This window comes from Colias eurytheme, chromosome 14 (assembly GCF_061535395.1).
Source record: "Colias eurytheme isolate Ceu_HAF_F1 chromosome 14, ilColEury1 Martin Lab GWU primary, whole genome shotgun sequence".
Taxonomy (NCBI): Eukaryota; Metazoa; Arthropoda; class Insecta; order Lepidoptera; family Pieridae; genus Colias; species Colias eurytheme.
In genome coordinates, this window is record NC_142993.1 from 8,056,094 (window position 1) to 8,073,128 (window position 17,035).

A 17,035-nucleotide genomic window follows, 5' to 3' on the forward strand; every position below is an offset into this window, starting at 1 on the left:
TTTTATTAGAGCCATCTCTCTTATACAGTCTGTCAATGTAATAAATTAAGTAAAATGAAACTTGTATTTGTGTGTGCCTGACACTGCATATGAAGCATTTTTTTTTGATATATTGTGAGTATATAACGTATCTATACATAAAATATCATTGGGTTAATCAATCAAAATGAAGACCTATGAAATAAGTTTAATGTTAATTATTGCAATGTCAAATGGCACATGCTTACAAGGCCACAAATGCTTATTGCAAATAACTTATTGCTTCCAGCAATCACAACTTCATTAAGAATGTGATTAACACCACTGAAGCAGAAAGAAAAACATAACAAGTAAAGAATTAAGATACACATATAAACATATTATGGTCTTCATACTATTACAATATTGAAAATACATGTAGCTCTATACACATTTAATACTCAAGTACTAATGAAAAATTGTGTCCTATTAAATCCAATCAACATAAGTCAGGATAACAGTTTCAATTGAAACAACCCCAACATTATATTTACTACTATTTATAATGAGACGGTTCAAATTGTATTTATAATAACAATAGAAAATAATTCACTATTACACGGACAACAAGATTGAACTATACAAGTACTAACATTGTAACTGAAAATCACATCCCACAGGAATCTTAGTAAAACAAAATTTGTTTATTCTCTAACATGTAAAAATAAATTATAAAAAATAGCCCATACGCGTGACCATTAATCAAATAATACCATTACAACAACACAATTTCAAAATCCGTAATAGTAAACGCTACCGGCGGTACATACCTAAGTCGAATCTACAAAATGGCGCGCAATGGGAACTGTCAAAGCAAAACTCACTTTTTACGCCGTTAGTACACCTTCGCATTCGCGTGCGGCAGCGAATCTCTGCGAAACTACTGCGTAGCGAAATATCTGCGGAACGTTAGTACACAGCAATGTTTTCGCAACTTTTTCGCAATGCGTCTGTGTAATGGCCATTTCGCAGTTCCTTGCGAAACAATACTGACAAGGACGCGACTATTTCATCTATCTATGTGCTAGAGTGAGACATATCATATGCGAAATCCTGCCACACTACTGACAGATTTTTCGTTGTTTCGCTGCCGCACGCGAATGCGTCGGTGTACTAATGCCCTTAATCTGTGCCACGCGCCGCGTCACAATCACCGACACCGTATCTGTCACTGTCACTGTCACTTGTCACTTGTCACTGTCACTCAACACCATCGGCGCTTCTTGGCGCACTCCCCAAGGTCGCAGTGTGGTCGTGCCTACTTGTCGGTCGCCTGCACGTGGTCGGGGCGGTCGCCGCGCGCGTGCCGCGACCACATGCGGCTGTAGAGCATCTCGAGCCCCGTGGCGTACGCTTTGCAGTCGAAGAGAGGGCTCTCCGTGCGCGCGGCCCACACTTTCGCGCGGATCGCTTTGAGACTGTTGAATTATAAGCATAGATGAATAAATAAATAATAAAAAAATGTATGCGTGTACTAGAGTACACACGTAAGTAATGAAACTTCTTTATGACCTTAAAAATGTCACGCGTACGGCGTAACGCTAAAATGTTACATTAAATTTTTGTCCAACCCCGATAAAGAAGTTTCACTTCAATAAATAAATATTATAGGACATTATTACACAAATCGACCTAGTCCCACAGTAAGCTCAATCAAGGCTTGTGTTGTGGGTACTAGGTGGGTAATAACACCCAGACCCAAGTACAAATAATTGAGTTCATCACACAAATATTTGCCCTGACCGGGGATCGAACCCGGGACCGTCGGCTCAGGAGGCAGTTACTTTACCACTGCGCCAACCGCGTCGTCAAAGATCCCTTTTTGATGTTTTTGATAAATTATGTTTTGACACATTGTCTAATCCATCAGTAATAAATAAATATGTACAAAAATAATTTCCCAGAAAACAAAATCACTTAAGTTTTAAAACATGTTCAATTTCCTGATTTTGTATTGAAAGTGCTAGTTTTTGTTGAAAAATTTACATTGATAGTAGAAAAATTAACCATACTCTTTTAAATCCCTTTTAATTGAACTAATCTGATTTTCTTACGAAGCTTTTTAAATGTTTATTTACAAATGCACTCATAACTCACTCAAACAAAAGCATAAGGTGACATTGCTCTTATCTGTATAAAAATGCACTAAGTAAGATAAGCATGTATGTGTAAACGACAACATTATTATAAACTAGCTTTCCGCCCGCGGCTTCGCCCGCGTTTTCAAAGAAAAACCCGCATAGTTCCCGTTCCCGTGGGATTTCCGGGATTGCGTCATTTTCCCGGGATAAAAAGTAGCCTATGTGCTTTCTCGGGTATCAAAATATCTCCATACCAAATTTCATGCAAATTGGTTCAGTAGTTAAGGCATGATTGAGTAACAGACAGACAGACAGAGTTACTTTCGCATTTATAATAGTAGTAGGATATATACTCACTATTCTCGATCAGTTCCTAGTCTTACAGCTATATCTTGATACTCCTGCCGCGTCCGGGCAATGAGTTCCGGACATCCGAGCGTGTTTAATTGTGATGCTGCAACTCTGTAACAAATATACATACATGCATAAATAAAATGTGGGTAGTTCAAAGTAAAGGCTCTCCCAAGCTATTGAAACCATTTTCATGTTAACCTTATCTTACTTTAATAGTAATATATAAAAAACATTTTCATGTACAAAAGATGTTGAATTAGAAACAATGTTTCGAACCATTAATAGCTATTTTGAAGAATATATCTCAAAATAAGATAACCAAATATGTAAAGGAAAGTTATTTTTTCAATTTGAAAGTTACTTATTCAATACTAGCTTTCCACCCGCAGCTTCGCCCGCGCAGTCAAAGAAAAACCTGCATAGTTCCCGTTCCCGTGGGATTTCCGGGATAAAACCTATCCTATTTCCCGGGATAAAAAGTAGCCTATGTCCTTTCTCAGATATCAAAATATCTCTATACCAAATTTCATGCAAATTGGTTCAGTAGTTAAGGCGTGATTGAGTAACAGACAGACAGACAGAGTTACTTTCGCATTTATAATATTAGTATGGATGTTGAATTAGAAACAATTTTTCGAACCACTAGATATTTTTTACTCACTCAAAATTGGATAAATATGTAAAGGAAAGTTATTAATTCAAATTGAAAGTTACTTATTCAATATTTTACCTTGAAGCGAGTGTCTCTCCAGGCAATGTGACCACAGGAGTACCAGTCCACAATATATCCATACTTGTTGTATGTCCGTTACACAGTGGTGTGTCCAGACAAACATCGGCCAACTGGCCTCGCCTCACATGCTCCTCTTTGGCCGCTACATTCGAGAATATTATGCGACCTGGCGGGAGTCCTGGAAATAATTATAAGTGTTACATTAAATCTATACTAATATTATAAAGAGGAAAGGTTTGTATGTATGTAAGTATGTATGTATGTATGTATGGTTTTCACGCATAAACCACAGTATTACCATTATTTCCTACAGTAGTGCGACGAATGTACTTGTGCAGAGAAACGGAGGGGAACTGGCGGGGGTCGGGCGACGCAGGCCGCGTAAAGCAAACACGCTTAGTTTGCTTTACCTAGCGCGAAAGGATGACGCAGTCGTATTTTTTGTGTAATAATTTTATTATACATAGGTACTTACATATTCTATTATGGCGCGCACAAACTGTTCGGTTTACGGATGTAAATCTACATTGAAATCCCGGAAGGAAACAATATTTCAGAAAGATTGTATTAATTGTACTTATCTGTTGAATTAAAATCAAAGCTATGTATATATGTTGTCCTCATTATTTTCTAATCAGATTGTACATCCCAATGCGAATGCATTACTTAGTTAAATGTTATAATATAAAATTAAGAACATCCAAAAATAAAGTGTCCACGTAAATAATATTTAGCAGTGCAATATCTGTAATTATATATTTATGAACAAATAATTACATCAGATTTAATAATCGCAATTATTTTGAGTGTACATATGAATAAAGATTTCATCATAATATTAATAATCACAATTGTTTTATTTCCCATTTGTTGCAACCCTAGCGTATTTTCGTGTGGCAGCGTCATTACCTACGCTGGCGGCGGCATCGCGCGACATCAAAGGCGATTCCTTACTGTAGGAAATAATGGTAATACTGTGCATAAACTACTGGACCGATTTTGATGAAATTTGGCACAGACAATCTTTAAACCCTGAGAAAGAACATAGGCTACCTTTTATTGCGAAATATGTACCACGGGCGAAGCCGGGGCGGTCCGCTAGTTATATATATAAATCTCGTGTCACAATGTTTGTCCTCAACGGACTCCTAAACCACTTAACCGATTATAATAAAATTCGCACACCATGTGCAGTTCGATCCAACTTGAGAGATAGGATAGTTTAAACATGTAGGTACCACGGGCGAAGCCGGGGCGGACCACTAGTTACATTATAAAGGCAGAACATTGAATTTTGTAACTTCAAACATAGATCGGTGCGTCACCTAAATATATAGCAAAGATAAAACGAAAGATGGGGGATTAGCCAATCCCACAATAAAATTGCATTAAATGCTAAAGAAATCTAATTGAGATTATATTCAAAAGACAAACAACATACCACAATTGTTTTACTTGAGATCAATTAACTTGTTCTTACGTGAATAATTGTAATATGTCTATTATAATACATAGCCTTCATGTAGAATTAAAGTTCATTATTCAAAAAAATAACATATAATTTTTTTACATGATCATAATTCATAACCATTTGAATAATAACCGGAATTAGAAGATATGATTTAATAACTATGAACAGTGTATATTGTAAGATTTAACCTTGAATGAATAATGATAACATGATAAAAACTATAAACACAGATTATCGAGTTATCATTTCGTTTCACTTGTACTCAATGATAGATAACAAAATAATTGCTTAGTTTTCAAACATATATTATGCTTTTTAGTAATTTGCATGGTAACTTTCAACTTTTGGACCAATGTTTTTTGGACCTACTCTTTTTGTATTATATTAGTAATTCATTCAACTACTCCATAGCGTAACCACTGTTTTACTAATGAATTTTATAACAACTTACTGGACAAATAAAGTTATTTCATTTCATTTCAAGTTATTTCATTCCGATAATATATATTTATATTTTCCTATTTATTACACGCTTTATATTAGCTTCACCTGTATGTTTGTATGTTTGTAACCGACTTCTTTGGGCGCGATTTTGACCCACTTTAAACGGCCAGATTTCGTTCAAACTTTGCAGATTTATTGAGGACCGATGACAATACACTAATTTGATAAAATTATTCCATTTTTTAGTTCGGTTTCTATAAAAAGCGTGTTTTTTAGTTTTTTTAAACTATTATTATAACCCTGAAAATGTAAAAAGTCTCCTTACCCAATTGTTGTGCCGTAGCTTGCAAGTTCGGTTCACCAACCGCCGGGAACCTCAAAAGCCATAGCACGCTATTCGGCACATGTTTCAGAATATACACCCACATGTGCAAAGTCAGGGGGTCAATCTTGTATAATTGGTTGAAATTGCAATACACAACTGCGTCATCGGGCAAACCATACTGTTGTCTTGTTGTTATTACTATGGATTGCGGCACTTCTTCGCCGGTTGCTGCCTTATTGTTTGTTTGCGTTGTGGCCAGACCGTTTTGCAGGATAACCCCGTTTACGGATGTCTGGAATATGCATTATTATTAATATTTAAAGCAATTTAATACAAACGAAATATTAAAAAGATGTTTTTATCAAACTACGGAAATTCGTTTACGTATTGATATGAACGCGATAAGAATGTTTTATGAGAAGATAGTAATTGAGATTAAAATTAAAACTATAATTTTAAAGTTATAGCAAAAATGTAATTTTGTTTTGTAGAACAATATATTTCTTTCTTACTCACAACATGAAATTGTTCAATTGATAGCATTTACCTGTATTTGTCCTGAAGCGATCATAGTTTCGATAGGTGTAGTGGTCGGCAACTCAGCAACCTTCAACGAAATTTCCACCGGTCTTGCTGCTCTAACGATTTCCTTAATCTCCTTTATGTCAGTATTTTCCACTAGCGGTGATAAATCAGTAGCATTAATGACAGCCACGTTATCAGCGACACTTCCTAAATTATTGTGCGATTTAATTTTATCGCTAAGAATTAGCCTCTCTTGTAGATGCGGGAACATTTGTTTATGGTCACCGACAAAATAGGTGTGCGGCATGTATGCGAGCTTTTCGCTATATTGACTAGCCAATTCCAAAGGTGACGTCACGGCGTCTGTAATTAAATAGTCCATATAACTCGCTCCGCTAGTTCCGGGATAACCCAACCACATGACCTGAACCGGAGCCGGTCTCAGGGCGAATATTTCATTCCTAGCGCCTTTTGTATATCCATTCATGTTCACGAGAATGTGAATTCCATCTCCATAAATCTTATCAGCCGCTTTACCATTGCAGGGTAGTTGCGATAGATCAATGAAATGTTCCGCTTCCCGGGCGATTTTAGAGCGGAATGTTGTCCCATCGTCGGGGCTGAGCGCATAACAGAAGATCTCGACTTTAGTTCGATCGTGTAGACCAGGCACGGATTGCATAAGATGGGACGTCGGATGATTACCGAAATCGCTGCTAACGTATCCGATACGCAAGCGCCCTTGCAAATCGCGAGGGAATTTGTATGGAGGCTTGTGCAATACTTGCACTTTCTCTAAACACAAATTGGCATGACGGGCGGCAATAGCCTTTCTGAAATCGTGTGTCAGTGGATACAGCATAGAGTGATGCGGATGTACCGATGGTAGTCTATTCTTTTCGAGCTGCTCAGCTACAATACTAACTAGTTTCTTCATCCTCGCCTCATAATCGGTCCAATCGCACACGATTTGCAAACAATGCGCCAAGTTGCAATACGCGTCAGGGAAGTCCGGTTTGAGTTTCAACGCCGTCCTGTACGACTGTATGGCTTCTGGAATGTTCCCTGAGTCCTTGTGAATACTAGCGAGATTACTGTGAGCGTCGGCGAACGCGGGATTAATTTGAATAGCTCTTGTGTAACACTGTAGGGCGCCAGCGACGTCTTGCATTTCTTTGAGCGTATTGCCCATATTACTGTATGCATCAGCGAATGTTGGCTGAATGCGAATTGCTTCCTTGTAATGCATGAGGGCTTCATTAAGTTTCCCTTGTTGTTGTAAAACAGACGCCAAGTTGCTGTGAGCGGCAGCAAATTCTGGGAAAACTTCTAAGGCCTTCAAGTACAAACGAGTCGCTTCTTCGATGTATCCTTGTTCACGTTTGATGTTCGCCAAGTTGTTAAGAGAATCAGCATGAGATGGACAAAGTCTAAGTGCCGTATTGTAGCATTCCTCAGCATCGACGACTTGGCCTTTTTCCTTGAGAGCATTCGCCAAGTTACAGTAGGCATCGGGGAAATTTGGTTGCAATTCAATTGCTCTTCTATAAGTGTCAATAGCTAAGTCAATAAGACCTTGTTCATAATACACACATGCCAAGTTTCCATGGACAACAGCATTGTTAGGTGATAGATTCAACGCCCGCAAATAAGCAGCTACTGCCCTGTGTAATGGAAAATAAACATTAGAGAAATAGTTCCCTGCCAAAAGCATTATGTAAAAGGAAAGTGGAATCATATTTACCTGTCAAAAATTCTAGCCTCCTTCAGTACATTTCCAAGGTTTATGTATGCATCCAAGAAATTGGGGTCCAAAGCCACAGCCTTTTCGAAATGATGGATTGCCAACCAGATTTCACTTTGTGCGTTAAAAACGCATCCTAAGTTACTCCATGCTACAGCAAAGTCTGGTCGTGTTTCAATAGCTTTCAAGTAACATGCCTAAACATACAAAAAGAAAATGTTAATTCCATTTTTCACAACTGATTGTACAATGATGAAACATCGAAGTATATTTTACGCCAAATTTGAAAATTACACCAAAGCCGCGGTTGGTAGACTGGGTGAGAATACATAAACAATTATCACCGAATCCCAACCGCAAAATAATTTACGCCAAGTGCACCCTACGTTTCGAAGCTACGCTGACTGCAAAGACACATCAGTAGGAAATGCAAACGACCCAATCTACAAATCATCTAAGTAAGCTACGAACGAAACAATAACGTAACGTAAATGGAAGAAATTGAAGACGCTTCCACTTCCTAACCGATGGAGGATGATCACGACAATGAACAATAAGAGCACGCGTTGTGTCCGAACCTGCCATATCAATTTCTCTCAAACCTTGTACACTTTACCTGCGTTACACAGAATGTTGTCATCTCAGCGTGATTGCGAGGGGAGTACCAACCATAACCCAGCTAGATACAGCGGCAGTCACACCTACTGTCTTACCAGACAACACCTTGTGAAAATATAACAGAATTAGTCGATTTTGAGTCAAACTAGTTCAGCCGATTGTCGTATAAAAATTACATGTTTTATGACTTGAGAGGATCTTTGCCAGCTCACGCTGTCTATTAGCAGAGTTGTCAGGCATGATGTGGATGACCAAATAATATTGTATAAATAAACATAACTTACTACGTCAACCACTAATGATATAAACGCTACTTTGATTCCTTTGATCCTCTTTTGTAATGTATATGTTGTAAGAGATCACTACAAGCCAGGATTAAAAGTTACTAAGTAGTTATTTTGGAAGAGAACAGGATATTATATCAGTTTTTTATACATTTAAATTTATTCGTATTATTAGAATACTCTCCGTTTATCTTCAATCTACCACACAATGTTTATAAATGTAAAAATTATCATGTCAAAAGGAACACACAATTCTGTTGAAATGTTAATGTTAACAAGCATTAACATTGTGTGGAAAATTGGTTTAGGGGTTTTACGCAGATGCACAAAAAATCAACACAAATTTTTGTCGCTCGACATTATTGTAACAGTTGAAAGGGGTGTAATGAAAAATTCGGGAAACTAATTTTAAGCGTTTATGTAGTTTCCCGCATTTTTCCGCTGCCACAATAATGGTTTAAACAGTGGTTTGCTTAAATAGAATGAGTTTGCATTTTAAAAACCAATAAAGTCTGAAACGGTCGTTGAAACCATTACGTAAGCTACGCTCATGCAGTTGGAGAGTAATATATTTTACGCAATTGCAATGTACGCTGATGCCACAGAGAGTACTCTAATTTTAAACGAGACAAAGGCAAGAGACAGAGAATCCTGTTAACTTCAGAGCAAACCAGAAAGCGGAGCAAAATTGTATTTACCTTTGCCTCGTCCAGTCGTCCCAAGGCCTTGAGCAAATTGCCCAAGTCGCTTCTAACGCAGTAAAGATCCTGTAACAATATTACTCGTGTAATTGGGCATTTGCATACTAGAGTCGAGAGTCGAGACGTTCAGTTTTAAAATAAAAAAATCGCCATCAAGTTTGATAAATTTATTGCAATTGTACATTTAATGCACAATATGTATAATTTAAACAATATTATACAAACATTGAAAAAAAAAAACAATTAATAAGAAATTTTAAATTCCATATGATGACGAATACGTGACGCAAAACATGTAGCTGTTTACATTGAAGTAAAAACAAAAATAATATAAATTGAAATAATAACATAACCTACATACTTTTGACTGAATATATTTGTCATGTTTTAAGTGTACATGGCACATCGCCCAATGTGTAATTAAAGAACACGGAAATTATATTTGCGACCTTCAAGGGTGTGGCATTTATCTTAGTTAGCGAACAGACAATGTTTATGTTTATGGTGTGCAGATGTATGTATTTAAGTCACGGACATATATCAAGATAGACTAAGCGAGTGTATGTACTTCCCGTGTCCAAACTACGATTATGAAACTTACTTGACGCTGGCCTACACTCAGTCCGCGCTTGCAGTTCGCCAAGGAAAGACGTGAAGCTGAATAAAGTAAAATGCCGAATTACGCCGTTATAAACTGTAGAAACTCCACAGCTGTGAGTGGCCGAGTTAGCAGAGATGTTTCCTTCCACCGGTAAGTAATTTTCTAATCAGAATATGCACTATTTATTTTAAAATCAAATAAAGAATATCTGTGGAAAACGATCGTGACAAACACGGATACCAAATCATACGAAATGATTCGGAATACATTGCGGCTTTTACTTGGCACGGTAAAGATCGCGTCGTATGATAACAAGCAATGAATAGCGTCTTCTCATTTTTCTGTTCTCATTTTTCTGTCCAATTTTGTGGTTAGTGATGTTCATTTGATGCAACAGTTCTCGATTCTAATCGATTTTATAATCGAACAGATAAATGATAATTTGAAGGAGCAATTTTTCAGAAAAAAAGGCATAGATTTTTTTTGTCATTTAATACGACTTGACCTAGAACTTTTAAGTATTTTAATACAAAGGTACTAAAAATAAATATTATGACATGGACGCCATTAGTTAAAGTGTCATCTTGGGAGTTTTTTAAGAAAACTCCTTATTGCTTAGACTATGTTTGTTTTTTCAGTTTTCCAAGTAACCCGAACATAAAAGGAAAATGGATCGATGCAACGGGACATAAAGATTGATTGATTGACAGTTTCATTACTTTCTTTCGATGGCCTCTCTAGTACGTAGTACATGGTAACTCAATGGGCATATGTAAGAAAAAGCTAAAACACATTAGTTTACTTGTTAGAATATTAAAAGGTTTATAACTTTATTTTATCATCCCTCTGTCTATGGTAATTATCATTTTTCTGTCTTGAATCGATTTAGTAATCGATTACGATTCATTTATTTGACTACCTCTTAGACATAGATCTAGTTTGATCTGATTTCTTTCGATTTACTTCGATGGGATAGGACGATACTAGAATCGCCGCGCGAGTGGCGGCCTAATCGATTTAGCGTAAAATGAAATTAACATCACTAAAAAGCGCTCGTGACGTCATAACGCGTCAAGGTCAGTACAAAAAATATGACACGCTTGGTTTTCATACAGATCGCGGTACTTGCGTTGTCTACTTATATATACATGTCTGTGATTTAAGTCAAACTGCATGTGCAGTTTTGTGGGACTTAGACTTAAGTTATTGTAATAATTTGTAAGAATAATTCCAATAAATAATAAAATAAATAATCGACGAGCTATTGATCTATTTTTTACGATACAGGAAGTTAAACGAACACCTCAATGAAGTTTGCAATGCATACTTTCCTATACGTAAAGGTTACGTTTAATTGCTACATTTGTTTTTTTTTTATTATTTGTATAGAGATGTTATATGCAGAATTTTGAAATAAATTATCAGAATATAATTACACTATGAATATTGTGATAAATATGTAACATATTTATAAACAAATGGAAATGTTTATCTTATTTGTGATAATCTCTCACTCATAAATTAATGCAATTCTCTCGATAAGTTCGAACAATTTGAAGTACATAGTTGTAATGCAAACTAACAACAAAACAACTTTACCCGAATAAAATCTCATTTATCGCTAGTAAGATAATAAAATATATTTGTCTATATAACCAAAATTACTTTGGTTATACTTTAATGTAATACGAAAATTAATCCGTTTATATCGTATTCACTATGTTATATTGATTTCTTGATATTTGATAGGACGATAACTTAGACGGTACAAGGGATATTTTATAGGGGAGAAATGAGGAAATTGCTGGAAAAGTTATACGCGAGTGTATTTTATTACAATAGCTACATATATTATGCTTCCTGTGTATTCTAAGTTCCTTTACGCTTCGTTTCTACTTGTTTTACGAACCACGTGTAGTTTATCCAATGAAAATTTAATAAATCGGGAGATGTCCAATTCATCAATCGTATACAATGTAGATGTGTGTGAGTTTTGTGTAAAATCAGCGAGCACATTCATTTTTTAATTAAAATTGATGCTTCGATTTAAATTCAGACATAATATGTATTTTGTACCTTTCTCTGCCGGCGGTTTAAATTAATTACAAAACAACCGCTCGGGCAGTTCAGTCGGGAAAGCGTAACAAACATCGTATATTTTTTAAGTATTATAATCCGAATAGATAAAACATTGGCGATATAATGATAGGTGTATATAAACTACATATAATACAATAAATAATAATCATGTTTACATATAATAGTAATTAAGGCTATAATAACCTCTATTCATCTATTGTCTCGTCTATTTTCCATTACATCAACGCTCAAGGCTATAATATGCTCATATGTGTCGTATATATCGTATAATATCTACACTAATATTATAAAGAGGAAAACTTTGTTTGTTTGATTGTAATGAATAGGCTCATAAACTACTGGACCGATTTTTAAAATTCTTTCACCATTCGAAAGCTACATTATCCACGAGTAATATAGGCTATATATCATCATGCTAAGACCAACAGGAGCGGAGTAAAGCGGGTGAAACCGCGCGGCACAGCTAGTGGTTTATAATATGATCAATGAACGGAATATAACATCGAGGGCACAAACGATGTCACCTTGAGCTGTTGTTCAAAGCGGGCGATTATGTGCGATCAGTGGAAATGTTTTGATGGAAATTTATGAATACGTTGACTAAGATCACAATCGCTTGGAATTGTAAAAGGACGGATATTGTATGGCGATAAATTTATACTGAGACAATGTAAACGTTTCAAAGTTTACATTAGGTGTTCCATTGCGAACTAGGTTTACTGCCGGCCAATAAAGCAACATTTCTTATACCTATAGCGGTTTCGTTTCAAATCCTTAATGAATCAAGAACGTTTGGTCAGACGTAATGAAAATTTATAAGACATAGATTACGTTGATAATAAATTTATCAAAGATTTTTAGATTTATACGAAGCCACATTATAATTTATCTAGGTACCTGCAGAAAATATGCAAACAACAAAAGTATTTTTTAATAAATAGTATGCAAGTAAACTACACCGGCCGCGGTGCATTATAATTTTCTCCATTTAAACCCGGATATTAATAAAATTTCGCAAAAAAAATACTAGGGTACCAGTTGAATTCGTTATGAAACAGAATAATAGCGCATTTACTATAATAACCTTAGTCAAGCTTGGATCAAAGTGAAATTTGTAAAAGGTGTGCATTGTAATCAGTGAACAGATTCTTAAGGGACAGCTGGAGCCCTGGATATAACTTTTTATGTTAAAAAGGATACACAGCGAATTGAAAGCGTCCCTCTTTTTTTGGAGAACATAATATGTTAAAATGGGATTATAATAGTAGCAGTTCACTTTAAAACTTGGATACTTTTTTTAATATGAACCAATAATAATCAAAAGATTTATAATAAAATTTCTATTCTGAATATACCATGTTATTTTAACTTACTCATTGTCCACGTTTTATACCTTTTTTTATTGCTATGAAAATTTTAGAAGATGAAATAACTGCAACGCACGTCAATAAATTTTGAGCGAAAATCTGAACATTTGGTCAAATGTGCTCTTTGACTAACAAAGCCAATTAAGGGCATATAAAAGCTAGTGTGGAGAAAAATAAATACATGTCAAAATAAATGCTTGTGTTAACAGACAAATTGAATAGGTTTGTTTTAAATTGCAAACTCATAGACCAATTATCATAGTCTCTATTATAGATGTGTGAATTTGTGCACATTATAAAATTTTCATAATGAGTAAATTGCTACTACATACACATCTAGCTTTCCGACCGCGGCTTCGCCCGCGTTTTCAAAGAAAAACCCGCATAGTTCCCGTTCCCATGGGATTTCCGGGATAAAACCTATCCTATGTGTCAATCCAAGTTACTCTCTATATGTGTGCTCAATTTCTTTGTGATCTGTTCAGTAGTATTTGCGTGAAGTAGTAACAAACATACATACATACACATAGTAATTTTTTTAAAGCAGATTATTTTACAAATAAGTAACATGTTAGTTTTTTTTTTGACAAGGTCATAACATAAACTTTTATCCCATTTCTTTCCTCTCACAGCTCATTTTAAAGTAGCCTTAATTATTTCTCAAACCTAATGGAAGAAAGAAAAACACAGAGGCAGACAGTTACTTTTGTTGTTTAATCAATAATGTTATGTCACACCATTTTTTTTATCTCATTTTCAAAGGTATATTTTATTATCTAAAAGCTAGTATTCAGTTGAACAATCTGTCCAAATTATTACTAGACCATAAACAAGCCCTTCTCATTGTTACATCATGCTAGCAGGAAGGCTGTCATATCCTACTTAATGGTATTCATGTGAATATACTAAAGGTTAATCTATCGTGTACACTACAAAATCAATTTATTTGCAAGGTAGAATGTAGCAGGTGTTTACATATCTTATTAAGGCGCTACCCGGCAATTTCGACTATGTTCAACCTCTATAAAGTCTGGTACAACATAAAGAACAATACCGAAAAAAATATATAAAATAGGATGGTCTTTGATCTTTAATTGCTCGCGAGGACTTTTTTCCAAAGTTAATAGATTTCTAGAAAAAAAATGTGCCGTGGTCATCGATTTTTCCGCAAATACTCTATAAACTTCGTAACCTGCTGACTTAGAGCTCTGAAAATTTTATGTTTAATAAATTATCAGTTACACAACAATCCCTGACGAGGATTTTTTGTTTCACTGATTGGTATCTTTTTAAATACAAAATGCGAGGAAAAAAGAAGGTGCAGCGGGAGAGGTTTGAGATCCGTCAAGTATGGTCAAGGTTATTAGCGCATGTATAAGCCTTAATATGCAACTCACCTATTACCTGCTATAAAAATAATATAAGTAGATTTGCAACAAGTATATTGAAGCATACCAACCTAAAAATCAGATACATACTTATAAGTATAACAAAACTACCCTAAACTTTTAATTATTAACAGGTACAGAGGCTCTCTCTCAGTTTTCCTTCGTATCCATACTTGTTATCTTTATTAACCAATAACAATAACTACTAGTAAACTATAGTTAACATATATACTCACTGGATTGTACTGCAGAGCCGTGACATAGGCCTGCACAGCTTGCTCCATATCTCCCGCGGCAACCAGCGCCGCGGCCAGGTTGATGTACCCATCTATGAAGTCAGGCTTCAGCCGCACAGCGTGCCTGTAGTTCTCCAACGCCTCTTGCAACTGACCCCTCTCTTTGTAGACATTCCCCAGGTTGCTAGGAAGAATTTAACTATTATGATCTATCCTAAAATCTTTATATGTATATAAAACTCAAAGGTCTGATATAGTGATCTATCAACGCACAGCCCAAACCACTGGACAATTCGGGCTGAAATTTGGCATAAGAAGGGATTTCCCGAAATTCTTGCGGGAACACATGTACAAAGTCGTGGGCGGAAGCTAGTAATATATACAACTAAAACTAAAGACTAAATATTGTATATGAGTAAAGATTATTCACATTGTATTAATTTTCTATTCCAGTTAACTATCACTGGACTCTTAACAGTGATAATCCTGTGATATTACCAATAGTGCATAGTGTTCAGAGTTTATACAGAATAACTGTGTATAATCACAATCACAACATTTGGGGTTTCTTTAGAGAACTGCCGCACGTATTATAGGTTTTTTGTGGGGGGGATGGGGGGGAGGAGGGGGGGACCCTCCCACCAAAAGGGGAAAGTTAGGAAAGCAATAGTTTTGGAGAAAAATCAATTTTCCTATTCTAACCTCAAAATGTATGGAATTGGTGTAACAAAAATTTTACGATACATAAATAAAATACAAACAAGTTGTGAAAACCTACGTATGTAGTTTTTTTTTATTTGAGTGGGAATCACCCTAAAGTCGCTTCTGGCACTCGCCGGTTCAAGAGTTAACCTAACACGCTCGTCGCTTCGCTCCTCGCTACCTATTTGCCATTTGGATATTAAAAATAAAAGTTTAATAGTTTTTTAACCTACCTATGTAGATTTTTTTTGTTTGATTAGGAATCGCCCTAAAGTCGCTTTTGGCACTCGCCAGCCGCAGCGTAAAGTCACAGACCACAGTACAGTGAAATGGAACGTCTTGGTCCGCTTTTTTTGCACAACAAAACAGATAAATGCACTTTTTTCGCACAAAAAATTATTAACTTTAAAAATTAATAACTAAAAAACTACAAGTTTCCTAACGATAATATTTTGGAATTACAATCTTACATTACCTAGCTAACTAAAAATATAAATATTTCCAACAAATTCGTGCGGCAGTTAACTAAAGCCAACCCAAGGTCTAGTTTAATAATAATCAAGAATAAAGTAAAAATTTACCTATAAGCTTCGGCTAACAATGGGTTCTGCTTGATCGCCAGTGTCGAGAAATGCGCCGATTTATCAAGTCGTCGGCATTGAAAATGTATAGAAGACAAAAGTAACAAGACACCAGTATTTGTAGCATCCTGTCGCCATAACTGCATACAATGCAATTCAGCGTTATCATAATCCCCAGCTTGGTACTCTCTATGCGCGAGCTCCAATAGTCCTGTGAAAATGACATTTACTGCTATAAGAGAACAATAAAACAAAATCTGAAGTAAATAAAAAGGTAAAGTACTAAAAAGAGCTCGCGCTAATCACCATGCTTTGACATAGGAACTATTTATGGCATAAAAACTTTTGAAATGAACAATGATATCAATTATATAATATATTAATAAAACTTACCAACGGTAGATATTTGCTGTATATCAGACATTTTTAATATCACGGCATTAGCTGCAACCCCCACAATTTGTTGAGGCTGCGTCGTGACAGCTTGCGGCACGGCAATATTCGCTTGAGGTTGCATTTTCGTTATCATTATTTCAATTGCAGTCCAAATTACCAAAAAACAACCATATGTTACACTCACTCACTAGCACACGTTGAATTTATTAATCTACAAGTCTTTTTCCATTATAAGCCATGGCAAATGGCAATTTAATTGAGAGAAATAAATTATTGACGAATTGAAGTGCTTCGATTCACTACAATTCTCTATTCTCTATCATTCTTTTCTCAAGCGAAGCCAATGCGCATCGCTTTATACATAGA

The 17,035-nt window shown here is 35.7% G+C and overlaps 1 protein-coding gene across 2 annotated transcripts; it reads right to left on the reverse strand.

Moving 5' to 3' along the window:
- Positions 1-523: 523 nt before the first annotated feature.
- Positions 524-17,034, reverse strand: sxc (O-linked N-acetylglucosamine (GlcNAc) transferase sxc). Of its 2 annotated transcripts, XM_090109735.1 has the most exons (10): positions 16,667-17,034; positions 16,274-16,484; positions 14,991-15,174; positions 9,296-9,364; positions 7,696-7,892; positions 5,974-7,615; positions 5,427-5,718; positions 3,184-3,364; positions 2,457-2,561; positions 524-1,436 (listed from the first exon to the last, which is right to left on the reverse strand). In XM_090109735.1, exons 1-10 carry the CDS (start codon positions 16,800-16,802, stop codon positions 1,277-1,279), a joined length of 3,177 nt encoding a protein of 1,058 aa, XP_089965861.1. In that variant the 5' UTR covers positions 16,803-17,034; the 3' UTR covers positions 524-1,276. The 2 variants fall into 2 exon arrangements, with proteins under 2 accessions (XP_089965861.1, XP_089965862.1); XM_090109736.1 differs by lacking the exons at positions 14,991-15,174; positions 16,274-16,484; positions 16,667-17,034 and adding an exon at positions 8,312-8,418.
- Between the last annotated feature and the right edge of the window lies 1 nt (position 17,035).